At 44.5% G+C, this 13,977-nt stretch overlaps 1 protein-coding gene across 1 annotated transcript in view; it reads left to right on the top strand.

Moving 5' to 3' along the window:
• The first annotated feature begins 2,363 nt into the window (after positions 1–2,363).
• Positions 2,364–13,977, top strand: part of LEXM (lymphocyte expansion molecule) — a 39,082-nt gene continuing 27,468 nt past the window's right edge. Inside the window, exons 1-4 of the mRNA XM_027852748.1 lie at positions 2,364–2,416; positions 6,597–6,687; positions 7,976–8,140; positions 13,450–13,572. Of these exons, the coding sequence (XP_027708549.1) occupies positions 2,364–2,416; positions 6,597–6,687; positions 7,976–8,140; positions 13,450–13,572 (432 nt within the window). The remainder of the gene's footprint in view (positions 2,417–6,596; positions 6,688–7,975; positions 8,141–13,449; positions 13,573–13,977) is intronic.

A 13,977-nucleotide genomic window follows, 5' to 3' on the forward strand; every position in this document is an offset into this window, starting at 1 on the left:
TCTCTTTTTCCTGAGTTTTGCCTTGTTAATCAGATTGAAAGCCCAAACAAGTAGTTTTCCTTTTAACACAAGGATGGGGAACAGCCACTTGCAGGAAGTCAATAAAGGAAAGGAAGGTCCTATAAAGGTCAAGGTTCTAGAAAAACAAAGTATTATAAAGACAGAGGTAAAACAACAGTGATTCTGTTCTCCCACCCCCCCCCCCCCCAACCCAAGAAAGAAAAGAGTATCCAGAAGGGGGTGACCAGGTATGAAAACCTGAACAGAGGATGATAAGGTCTGAGAGGCAGCCAACAGGTTTGCCAATTGAGAGAACACTGGTGACCTTAGTGAAGGTTTCTGTAGTGGTAGCGCTTAGAACCAGAGAGCAAGAAGTCAAGGAGCAGATGTTAAGAAAGTAGAGACTATATACATACATACATACATACATACATACATACACACACACACACACACAATTTTTTCTTTTTGGGGGGGAGGCAATCAAAGTTAAGTGACTTGCCCAGGGTCACACAGATAGAAATGTCTGAGGCCGGATTCAAACTCAGATCCTCTTGATGCCAGGGCTGGTGTTCTACCCACTAGGCAACCTAGCTGCCCCTTGGGCAACTTTTTCAAGAAGATTAGGAGTGAAGAGAGAGACGGGAGAGTAGCTGGTTGGGACTGAAGAGAGAAGGAAGAGGGAGCCCTGGTGTAGTGAAGAGAGGGCCAGCATCAGCATTATTTCCTCCCTCAGGAAAACCTGAGTTCAGGTACTGCCTCTGTCACCTACTGGTTGTGTGACCCTGAGTCATATCATCTGTCAGTGCTCTATGCAATTCTCTAAGATTTTATGTTTCAGAGCAGTTGTTCTGGTGGAAAGAAGAATGAAAACAAGCATTTACTAAGCACCTACTATGTGCTAAGCACTTTACAAATACCTCATCAGATCTTCACGACTATTATCATCCCCATTTTACAGTTGAAACTAAGGCAGACAGGTTAAGTGCTTGCCCAGAGTCACACAGCTACTAAGTGTCTGAGGCTAGATTTGAACTCAGATCTTCCTGACTCCCAGCCCTAGCTTGAGCCACCTAGCTGGTTGAAGCTTTCTCAATAGGAGTTCCCTCTGGTGATGAAATCACACATCTAGTGCCCCCACCCCCTCTAGAAATGAAAGTTGAGGGAGGGTTCTTTTAGGATTGGGGATACTTGAGAATGTTTGTCAGCAGAGAAGAAGATAAAGGAGAAAGAATAATGAAGGATGGATTGCCAAGCCAAAGTCCAGGAGATCATAGGAAACAGAACAAGAAGCACGAGGAGAGAGATTAGTGCTAGTGAGGGGCAGAGATACATCTTCCTCTGGAAGGAAAAGTAGAGAAAAGATGAGAAAGAGACCAATTGTGCTGGGATCTGAATGGAATGCATGCTCCTGTCTGATGGCCTCAGGCTTCTCCAAGAAAAGAGGCAGAGCCATCTGTATTTGAAGCTAGAAGCTTGAGGAAAGGGGCAAAGGTTTGAAACAGATGCTGAAGGGAGGAGGTGGGATGTGGAGAAGAGTACAATAGTCCAGCACACTGGCAGTAGCCAAGTGGAGGTTGGGCATTTTCAAGTTATAGAGTGAGAAACAGGATAGATAAGGAGCTATGGAAGAGGGACAGCACAGATGATAGGGTTAAGCCTAGGTATGGAGACGAGAGAAGCCAGAGGAGCAGAGATGGACCCTTTCTCCTGTTTTTCCCTCTCCTCGCTTTCCTTCCTTCTCACTCTCTCCCCCCTCCTCTGTCCTCCTCCTTCATCCCTCTTTTCCCTTCTTTGCCCCCATCCATTTTCCCTCTACTTTTTCCCTCCCTTCTTCACCTTCCTCCCACCTATGACTCCCCTTCTCCCTTGCCTGCCCCTCTCTTTCTCCCCCTTCCCTTCTCTAACCCACCTCCTTTCTGACCTGCCTCTCCCTCCTCCCCCTCCTTTCTATTTCCCCATCCTTCCCTGCCCTTCATTCCCCTCCTCCTTTCTCCTCGTTCTTTATCTCTTTCCCCTTCTCCTTCCTTCCCTCCCCTCCTCCTTTCTGCACTTCCACACAGCCTCTTTCTTTCTCTTCCCTTCTTCCCTCCCTTCTCTTCCTCTATTTCTTTTCTTCTCTCCCCTTTCCATTCTTCCCCACCTGCTTTCCCCATTCTCTTTTTCCTTTCTTCTCACTGCCCCCCCCCGCCCCTCCCAACCCGCAATTCCAGGTCACAAGCGCTTAGAGGGCGTTGCCTGGCAGCTCGGGGGGCGGGGCGAGCCCCTAGGCTAGGGTCCCCCCCACCCGAGTTCTAGAAAGCTTACAGTGGATCCAGGGAACCCCCTGCACAGTTTGGAAACGTTTCTCCGGACCTTCAACCATGGCTACAACAAAGCTTTTTACTGGAGCGCCCTTTGGGGTGCAGTCAGCAAGGTGGGGTTGGGGAGTCCAGGGAACTGTGGTCTTCCTCCAGAGGGGCGGGGGCTGGGCGGCAGCTCCTCTTCCCTACCCCTTATTTTGCTCCAGCCGTCCTCGGCCCTGGGTTCAAATCCAGCCAATACCACTGACTTGCTGTGTTAACTTGGGCTAGTCCTTTCGCCTTCTTAGCCTCAGTTGCCTTCATTGTAACCTGAAGGAGTTAAATTCCGTGATTTCTAAGTGCCCTTCCCTAAGAGCTGGCCTCAAGCCCTAACTAAGGAAACACCATGGAAAGCGCTGGATCTGGAGAGAGAGAATCTAGCTGGGATTCCTGCTCTGCTACTTCTTACCTTCGTGACCTTGAGTCAGTACTGCCCCGCCCCTCCCAGTTTGCAGCGCTGGTGAAGTCAAGAAATGAACCCTAATGGACGATCCTTTCCAGATCCAGATTCGACTTCTTTGGACTCTCCTTCCCGCCCTCTTTGGAGCCCTTAATTTCCCCACCTACATTCCCTTAGGGGCTCCCGGATGCTTCCCAGATTGCAGACCCCGCCTCTGAGCTGGGGAGCCTCCTGGCGAATGGGAGGGAGCCCCTCTCCCAGCGAAGCCTGCTTTACCATCTTTATTCATATCAACAAGCATTTATTAAATACCTACTATGTGCCGGGCTCGGGGGATCCAAAGACACAATGCAACTGTTTCTGCCCTCCAGGAGCCTACATGGGCTGGGGACACACAGATCTGTGCGCATATGAGCATGTATCAAATACGTACAAAATACAAACAGAAACTCATTTGTGAGTGGGGGCGTGTGGGGGGGAGGGGGGCTTCTTTCCTCTGACACTGCCTCCACCCTGGATCAGGCTCATCACCTCATGCCCACTCTTTTGCTTAGCCTCTCTGCCTCAAGTGTCCCCACTTCAATCCCTGTCAAATTGATCTTCCTTAGATGTAAGTCTGACTACGTCCCTTCCCGATTCAATAAACCCCCACTAGCTCCCTATCACTTACAGGATCAAATAGAAAATGTTTGTCATCCAAGTCCCTTCATAACCTAGTCCCGTCTTACCGCCCCCTAACCCAGGAGTGGGGAACCTGAAACCTGCCCTAACCCTTTTCATACTCTGCAATCTAATGACTCTGGGCTCCTGGCTGGTCCTCCCCCCCAAACACTCCATCTCCCTGCTCCAGGGACAACCCATGCCTGGAATTCGAGCCCTCCTCACCTCCATCTCCTTGTTTCCCTGGCTTCCTTCAAATCCCATTTAAATGTCCATGTTCTGCAAGATCCCTCTCCCAGCCCTCCTTAATCTTAATGCCTTCCTTCTGGGATTAGCCTCAATTTTTCCTGTATATATCCTGTTAATGCAGACTTGTTTGCATGTTATCTCCCCCATTAAAATGTGAGATCTTTGAGAGCAGGGACTGTTTTTGCCTCTCTTTGAATCCCTGAACGTAGCACCCAGTTGTTGTTGTTCAGTTGTGTCTGACTCTTTGTGACCCCATTTGGGGTTTTCTTGGCAAAGATACTGGAGTGGAGGAAACTGAGGCCAACAAAGTAAAATGACTTGCCCAGGGTCACAGCTAGGAAGTGTCTGAGGCCAGATTTGAGCTCAGGAAGACAAGTCTCCTGAGAAATGTTGTAAAAGTGAAATCAAAGAGATGTTGCACGAGTGACATCTATGAAATGTTGCACAGGTGAAATTGGTGAGAGATGTTGCACAGGTGAAATCAACAGGCCTTGGCAACACTTTGGATATGGGTGGGTGGAAGGTAGTAGCAGATGGTGGGGTGTCCGGGATGACCTCTAGGTTGGGAGCCCAAAGGACTGGGAAGATGGTATTACCTTCTACAGTAATAAGTTTGGAAGGGAAAAGAGTTTTGAGGGAAAGATCATGAATTCAGTTTTGGACAAGTTGAGTTTATGATGTGTATAAGACATCCAGCTTGAGATTTCCAGTAGGCAGTTGGAGATGTGAGACCAGGTGTCAGCAGAGAGGTTAGAATGGAGCTAATGGAGATGACAATTAAATCCATGACGGCTGATGACATCACCAAGTAAAATAGTATAGAGAGAAAAGAGAAGAGGGCCCTGAGCTTGGTGGGGGATACCCTGAGTTAATGCGTGACTATGAATATTAATTATAAAGAGGTTTGGGGGGGTTTTTTGGGAGGGGCAAGAAGTAGGACCGGGAGAGAATAAATGCTTGTTCATTTTTAAAAATTAAATAACTCTTTTAAGAAGAAAGAAAAGACCAACAAATTTGAAAGTTGAGTGATATTGGTGAGTCAGAAGCCAGATCACAAAGGTTTTAATAAAAAATTATTAATAAAAATGTATATAGTGCCTACTATGTGCCAGGAACTGTGCTAAGCACTTTACAAATATTATCTTATTTGATCCTCACAACAGCCCCAAGAGGTAGGTGCCCATTAATGGGTATTATCCCTATTCTACAGATGAGAAAACTGAGGCAGATAGAAGTAAAGTAACTTACCCAAGGTCACACAGCTAGTAAGTATCTGAGGCTGCATTTGAACTCAAGATTTTCCTGACTCCAGGCTAGGGACTTTACCCACTGTACCACCTAGCTGGTTTAGAAGAGAAGAGAGAAAGATAAGCTCACATTTTCCTTCTTATAAGATCTTTCTTTGTAACATCTCCCAATTTCTAGTCTCTCCCCTTTCCAAACCACTTGCCACAAAGCTACAAAATGAACATGCTGACTTTCTCATCCCCCGGTCATAAATCTTTCTTTAGTGTGTCTCTGTGTCCTCAAGGATTAGATATGATCTCCTCCTTGGCTTGGTATTTCAAGCTCTTTACCCGTTTGGTACCATTCTACCTTTCTAGCAGAATTTCCCATTATTCTTCTTACTCTACATTTCACCCTCTGTTTAAGGGTGTTTGAGACTGTTTGCTGTTCTCTGGACTCAGAATTCTATCTCCCACCTCAATACTTTTGCATAGGCTGTGCCTGAAAAGCACTCCCTCCTCACCTCTACCTGGTAGACTACTGAGCTTCTATCAAGGAAGAATTCAGGTGCCACCTCTTACTGGAAGTGTTTCCTGATCCCCTGAGTTGTTAGTAATGATTCCCTTCTTCAATTATCTTGTATTTGCTCATCTGGTTTTTTTATGTTGTTTCTCTCAGTAGGATGTAAAGCGACCCCAAGGTCAGGGATTGGTTTGTCTTTCTCTTTGTATTCTCTGTATCTAGTATGATGCCTTGCATATAGTAGGTGCTCAATTGGCGCTGAGTTGTTGAATTGAATTGTAACTCATTTCATTAACCATATTCCATGTATGAGTGGAGAGACATCTGATCCTGTGTGCATCCTTTCTGCCCCTCTGTCCTTCAATTGTCTCCTGGGAATTCCTGAGGACCTCTGCCACTGTACTTCTTATGTCGGACCTGCAACTCTTCACTTCTCTCAAAGGCCAGTATGGTGGAAAAGGATGAGATTTAGTCAGCCTGGCCCTGGAGATCTGAACTAGGACCTATGGGAAGATATTACAGGGAATCAGATACTGGCTCAACACGAGGAAACATTTCTAATAGTCAGAGCTGTCCTAAGATGGAGTAGGCTGCCTTTGAAAAGGGATGAGTTCCTCGTCAATAGAGATATTCAAGAAGGGGCTGGGTGCCCATCCCTGTGGGGTTGTAACAGGGATTTTTCAGGCATCAGGTAGGTGTTGAAGCTGATGTCATCTGAGGTCTCTTCTCATGCCAATATTCTATAATTTCAGTTTATTTTTAGTGTCTTCTTTTCCCTTCCTTAATAGGTGGTGATGTAAGAATCTCAGAGTGCTTGTGCTGGACAAGAAACTTAGAGATTACCCATTTCTGTGTGGTCAGAGAACCCCTAAGGTCCCCAAGACTATTTCAGGGGGTCCATGAGGTCAAAGCCCTTTTCATAATAATCCTACGACACTTTAATTTCTCGTGTAGCTTTCAACAGCTGTAACCCATGCAAAGAAAAGCTCTTTGGGGGTGGGGGAGGCTGTTTTTAATAATTTTTAAGAGTATGAAAAGGTTCTGAGATGCAAAAGTTGGAAAGTCTCTGATTTAGCCCAAGCTATTCACTTCACAGAGACCCAGAAAAGGGCAGGGGGCTTGCCCAGATTCCCCCAGCAAGTCCGTCATGGCTGGAGTATTTCACCCAGAGATTTTGCTGTCTCTTCCTGGGCTAGGTTTGACGTGTCTGCAGTTATTACTCAGCCGAAGAAGCCAACGCCCACCTTCCCCCAGGTGTTGTACTCCAAGCACTATCTGACAAGCAGGGTGAGTGGTGCTATCCCGGCGCCAAGGCCTGGAGAAGGGGATTATGGGATGGGGGTTGCCCAGGGATGTCTGGCAATTCTGCTGAATTTGGCAAGGAGGAGGGGGAGGTCACAGCCAAAGCTGAAAGGAACATTGGACTCTCTCCAAATCAAGGCCCTATTTTCCTACCAGACCATCCTGACAAATTTTCCTGTAAAGCTCCTTTTTTTGGGTGATTCTAATCAAGTCAAGGGACTAGTCTGTGCCAAGCACTGTGCTAAGCACTGGGGCTGCAAAGAAAGGCAACGGGCAGTCCCTGCCCTCAAGGAGCTTCCAGTCGAATGGAAGAGACGAAATGGAGACATTATGCCCAAACGAGACTGAGACAGGATAGAGTGGAGATGGTCAACAGAAAGGCTTTTTGCAGACCGTGGGACTTTGCCTGGGAGGCCAGGAGATGGTCCTGAGGATGGACAGGATTCCAGGCATGCGGGATGGGCAGCAAAAATGCACCATGGGGAAAAGGAGTGTCCAGGGTGAGGAATAGCCAGGGGGACCAGGCTCTGCAAGGCAGGCCTCCAGGAGCACAGGAGGGGGGAATCAGGTAGAAGAAGACTGGAAAGGAAGGAAGGCAGCAGGCTACGAAGGCCACTTGAAAAGCCAAACAGAGGACTCTCTATCTCCTCCAGATCTGATTTTGGAGGTAATAGGGAACCATTGGAACTTAGTGAGTAGGGAAGTGACATGCCCTTTAGGAAGATCACTTTGACAGCTGAGTAGAGGATGGATTGGGGTAGGAAGAGAGAATGGAGGCAGGCAGACCCACCAACAATCTATTCAAGTCCAGGCTTGAGGTGAGAGGGAGCTTAGAACAGGGGATGTCAGAGCTGGGAGGGGCCTTAGAACTTTAAGCCTAAACTCAGTAAATTGCACCCCCATCTGAGAATTGAAGAAGAAAATTTTAGGGGGTGAGGGTGGAGAGAAGACACTTTGTGGTAGAATCTCAGCCCTGCCAGACTTCTTATCTCTGACCTTGAGCATGCCCTCACCTGAAAAATGTGTTGCTTTAGTTGCTAGAGGGTCACTAAGGTCCCTTCAAAATTAAACATTCCAACTTCTAGGTTCCTCTTAATTCTCAGGCCCCTCCCAGCTCTCACATTCGCTGTTCTAAGGCCCCTCCCAGCTCTGACATTCCCTATTCTAAGGTCCCTCTCACCTCTGATGGTCTATGTGTCTATAATTCTGCCTTTTTCAAGTAAAGCAGAGGAGGACCCTGGAGAGCCAATTATAACCCTGTTCTGACTTTTAGACCCATATGGGGCCTGGAATGTACCACTTCAGTGATGGATGCTTCGATGAGGAGGTGGTGAAGAAAGCCCCTGGAACTGGATGGGCCAAGGCTCAGGAGGCCACCAGGTTGACCCAGTTGCCTCACTTCCAGCATAAGTCTGTCATCAAAGAAAAGAAATTTCTTGTAAGATCCTAAACCCATCCTCATAAGGACTTTCCTCTTCATCCGTGCTCTTAGATGAATTATCCCTCGATCATATACCATTAGATGGCAGGGATGTAAATTTAATCACAATTTGATGTTGGGGAAACTTCCCAAAAATTGACCTAGAGTGAAATGAGTGTGTCCTGTGTTGGTGAAGCCCCTCCTCAGGGACACTGTAATGAAGATTCTTGTTTACATATGGGTTAGACTAATTGTTTGTGAAAACAGTTCTTCCAATTCTGCAATTCTCTTAGAATTTTCCCTTTCATTCTTTTTTTAATTTTTAAGATTAAATTTTATTTTTAATTAAAAATCTGCCTTCTTTCCCTCTCATCTCCCTTTTTCCCCATTGAGAAAAAAAAGAAAAATGAAGCCCCTGTTACCCACATGGGTAATCATGCAAAACACTTTCCCCCATTGACCGTGTCTCCCAAAATAGGCCTGAGTCGTCATCTCTGTTTCAGAAGGTAGGTGGCACATTTCATTACGAGCCCTCTGGAATTGCATCTGGTCATTGAGTCCTTTCAAGCTGTTTGTCTTTTGTCATTGTTGTTACCATATAAATTGTTCTCCTGGTTCTACCCACTTCATTTTGTATCAGTTCATACAAATCTTCCTAGACTTCTCTGAAACTATCCCCTTCATCACTTCTTATAGCACAATAGTATTCTCTCACTTTAACAAACCATAACTTATTTTTCTATTCCCTAATTGATGGATGGACAGCTGGGTGGCAAAGTGGATAAAATGCCTGGCTTGGAGTCAGAAGACCCGAGTTCAAATCTAGCCTCAGACACTTACTAGCTATGTGACCTGGGGCAAGTCACTGAACCCTGTTTGCCTCAGTTTCCTCATCTGCAAAATGAGCCGGAGAAGGAAATGTAAAAACACCCCAGTATCTTGGCCAAGAAAACTCCAAATGGGATCACAGAGAGTCAGACACAACTAAACAATAAAAATTGATGGGTACCCCCTCACTTTCTAATTTTTTCTTTTGTTTTGCTGCTGCTGCTGCAGCAAACCCAACCCTGATAGAAATGTTTTTTTACATATAGTTCATATCCCTCTTTCTTCGATCTCTTTGAGGTATAGATTTAGTAATGGCATTGCTGAGTTAAAGGGTATACACAGCTTAATAACATTTTTAGCAGTTTCAAATTGCCCTCCAGAATAACTGGATTAGTTCGCAGCTCCACCCACAGTGCATAAACATTCCTGTTTTCCCACAGCCCTGCTAGTTACTTTATCTGGTTTTTCTAAAATTCTGTTAGGGTCCTTTAATTTTTTGTTGTTTATTATTGGTTGGATTTATCTAGGTCTGAAAGGGGTAAATCATCATAGTTTTACTGTTTCTCACTCATTTAACTTCTCTTTCATTCATAGGGCCCTCCCATCCTCAATGCTACCTATTGATCATGTCCAAAGATGACCTTCACTAACCATCTGTCAGGTAGATGCTCTGAGGTCCTGGTCAAAGGATCTAAAGTTGAATGTGTTTCCATGATTAGGGAAGGGCTGCACTGGTCCATTCATACTCTTTGGCCCAAAATGGGCCTCAGTTTACCCCTCTGCAAAATGAAAAAGTTAGATGAAAAAATTTCTAAAGTCCCTCCTAGACCCTACAATCAATCCTAAAGCCCAGTTTCCTTTGGACAAATGCAGGGTGGGAATGATTTCTCTTAAAATGTCAGTTCTGTGATTGAGATCTTCACTAACAAGGCAGCCTATTCATTCTAAATTTTTCTAACAAGCCTTTTATTGATAAGTGTGCATCCAAAGCAAGTCTAATATCTTAAAAACAACTTTTCAGGGCAGCTAGGTGGCACAGTGGATAGAGTACGGGCCCTGAAGTCAGGAGGACCTGAGTTCAAATCCGACCTGAGACCAAACGCTTGACATGTACTAGCCGTGTGACCTTGGGCAAGTCACTTAGCCCCCATTGCCTCTCTAAAAAAAAAAACAAAAAAAACAAAAACAAAACAAGAACAACTTTTCAAAGAGGTGAAGCTATTTAAAAGACCTGACATTTTAAATAATGCCTTTTAATTCAATTCAATTAAGTTTATTATTTTTTTATTAATTTACTTTTAATTTTCAACAATCACTTCCATACACTTTTGAGCTTTAAATTTTTCTCCCCCTTCATCCCCCCTCCCTCCCCAAGACGGTGTGCAATCTGATATAGGCTCTAAATATATATTCCTATTAAACATATTTTCACATTAGTTAATTCAATGAAGTTTTGCCAGGCAATGTTAGATGCTAGGGATATTAAGACCCCCCCAAACAGATTTTTCCCTCAAGAAGCTTACATTTTATCAGAGAGAAATAATATGAATATAAACAATTACATACAAAATAAGTTCAAAGTAGGTTTGTGGTTTTGTTTTGTTTTTTTTTTGATAGAGAGGGCTTTAGCAGTTGGTGGGCTAGAGGGGTCAAGAAAGGCTTCATGTGGAGGGTATCATTTGAACAGAGTTTTGGAAGAAGCAATAGATTCTAAGAAGCAGAGGTGAGGTGAGGGTGCATCCCAGGCATGAACAGTCCGTGTAAAGACATGGAGGTGGGAAATACAGTATCCTATGTGAGGAACAACAAGGAGACAAGGTTGGCTGCATTATATTATGAGAACAGAGTAATTTATAATAAGGTTGGAAAGGAAGACTGGAGCCAGGTTGTGAAGAGCTTTGCAGTTTAAACAGAAGAGCATCCATGTTAGCCTAGAGACAATCACAAGTCATTGGAGTGACATGAGCGTAACTCCAAATATACAACATACACAGAAAAACAGTCATTTCAGGGGGTGGTCCTAACAACGGGGGAGTCAGGAAAGCCTCTTCTGGAGGCCATTGGATCATAGATTTAGAGCTGAAAGGGACGTTAGAGGCCTGGAGTACGATCCCTGGTTTTACAGATGCAGAAACTGAGGCAAACAACAGTTAAATGACTGGCCCAGGGTCATAGACCTAGTAACTGTCAGAGGTAGGGTTTGAGCTGACACCTTTCTGACTCCAAGCCCAGCTCTCCAGCTGGGTCTTGAATGATGATAGTAATAGACATCTCTGTATTGCTTTAAAGTCTGCAAAACACTTACCAAGTTATCTCACTTGCTCCTCACAAGTTGAGCGCTATTATTATCACCCCCATCGTACACATGAGAAAACTGAGGCTTGGATAGGTTTAGTGAAGTTTCCTAGGGGTTTCAAGGTTTCCCAGTTGGGAGGTTTCTTACAAGTTTAAAAAATTATAATTATAGACAAGAAGGGAACTCTGAGGGCATCTCGTTGAATCTCCCATCCCAGGAAGGGATTCCTGGACCCTAGACCATCTCCCCACGTACACTGTTCCTGTCACGGACCTTCTGTGACGTCTGCCTGAATTCCTTCAGTGGGGAGGAACTCAATATCGCCCAAGACCACCTGTGTTCTTTTCAGATTCCTCACTTTGAGAAACAGTCCCTCCCACTGCTGAGAATTTCTTTCTATAGAATTGAGATCAGCCTTTATCTAACTTCCCGTGCTGTTCTTTGTCTCGCCTTTTTGGGGCCAAGCAGAAGAAAACTAATCCTTCTTCCACAAGACAATCCTTCAGATGCTTGGTGAATGACAGTCATGTTCACGTCTCAAGGCTAAACCTTCCCAAATCCAGCAAACAGACCCTAGATGAGCAAAGAATGAGGTCTCAGTAGAGCAAGCAGATTCCAGAATAGATTTTTTGAAATCATGGTAAATTAGTAGATTTTCCAGTTCTTTCCCCCAACCTTAACAGAGCATAGCCCACTGTTTCCCAGTGGAATGCACTTTCTCCTTAACCTCTGTCTCACAGGGTCCCTCTCTTCCTTTGAGATGTGGCTCAGGCACCATTTTAAAAAAAATAATGTTTTCATTTTATTATATAATATTTTATTTATTATTTATTTTAAACATTCATTTTAAAGCTTTTTGAGTTCCAGAGTCTGTTTTCCTCTTAACCCTCCCCCATCCATTGAGAAATTGATATTGATATCAATTATACACGAGAAATCATACAAAGCATATTTCCATATTAGCCATGTTGCAAAAAGAAAACGCAAGAACAATAAAGTGAAATGATTATGCTTCAATCTGTGCTCAGACTTTCTTAGTTCTCTCTTTGATGGTGGATAGCATTTTATCATGGATCCTCTGGAATTGTCCTGAATTATAGCTCTTGATGAGAGTGGCTAAGTCTTTCACAGTTGAGCATTGTACAACATTGCTGTTACTGTGTATAATGTTCTCCCAGTCTCACTCAACATCAGTTCCCATAAGTCTTCCCAGGTTTTTCTGAAACCACCCCTCATCATTTCTTCTAGCACAATAGTATTCCCTCACAATCATATACCACAACTTGTTCAGCCATTCCCCAATTGAGGGGCATCCATCCCCTCGATTTCCAATTCTTTGCCAACACAAAAAGAGTGGCTATAAATATTTTTATACAAATAGGTCCTTTTATTTGTTCTTTAATCTCTTTGGGATACAGACCTAGTGGTGGCATTGCTGGGTCAAAGGGTGTGCACAGTTTTATAGGCCTTTGAGCATATTTCTGAATTGCTCTCCAGAATGGTTGGTTGGTTGGTTCACAACTCCACCAACAGTACATAAGTGTCCCAATTTTCCCAAATCCCCCCTCCAACATTTTTTGTCACATGAGTCAATCAGATAGGTGTGAGGTGGTACCTCAGAGTTGTTTTAATTTGCATTCTTCTAATCAATAGTGATTTAGAGCATTTTTTCATAGCTTTGATTTCTTCTTCTGAAAACTGTCAAAACTGTCACTATCTTCTGAACGAAGCCTTTCCCAATCTCACCTGCTTGGTCTCTCCCCTCCCCAAATACCTTGTATTTAGCTATCTATCTTATATAGATTTGCATTTATTTATTTTATATTTATGCTATATATATATATATATATATATATATATATTTGCATGTACTTGTCTCTTCCAATAGAAGGTAAGTAGGTATTACTTCATTCTTCATACTTATATCCCCAGTGCCTAGCACAGTGCTTAACACCTGGTAGAGAATACCAGTAAACTGATTGATTGATGACATCCCTCCCCATCCTGGTGCCAAGCTCTTGTTCAACAATTTGGCTGCTACCAAAAGAACCTCAGGGAAGACCCGGATCCAAGTTGGGACTAGTGTTGGATTTGGCCAAACTTTGGCTTCTCTTGGGAACAGGGAGTCCCGGATTCCAGTTTTACCCCACCCCAGAAGCTTCCCAATATTTTCCTTAATTACTTTTCTTGTGTCTTTAACAAGGAAGAAGAGATCGGTCCAGGATCTTACAACCACAAAGACTTCATTGAATTGGCCCGGGAAAAACCATGCAGCAACGTGGGCATGCTCAGCTCTGGGGGAGTGCGCTTCTCAGAGATGGTGGGGGTAGGTCTTTCTGGCAGGGTCTGCCTCTCCAGCAGTCGCTCCCCCCCAGGGATGGTGCAAGTGAATAAACAACCCTTTATTCCTCGGTAGAGCTGATCAGACTTCTGGTTGGGAAAGAGCCTTTGGAGTTCACTTGGTCCATCCCCCACCCTCATTTTGCAGAGGAAGAAGCCAAATCCCAGACAGAGAGAATGACTTGTGTAAGAGGCAGTGCAGTGAAGTGTCTGGGGTGCCCTCCTTGGAGTTAAGACTGAGCTCCAAAACCTGCCTCGAGCCCTTCCCAACTGCGGAGGACCCCAAATATACGTCTCCTAACTTTAGGGGGGTTTCATCTTCCTCATCTGTAAAATGAGAGGGTTGGACTCAAAGTTTTCTAAATTGCCTTCTGACTCTAGAGCTGAGATC

Source organism: Vombatus ursinus, unplaced genomic scaffold, assembly GCF_900497805.2.
Source record: "Vombatus ursinus unplaced genomic scaffold, bare-nosed wombat genome assembly UNPS02009824.1, whole genome shotgun sequence".
Taxonomy (NCBI): Eukaryota; Metazoa; Chordata; class Mammalia; order Diprotodontia; family Vombatidae; genus Vombatus; species Vombatus ursinus.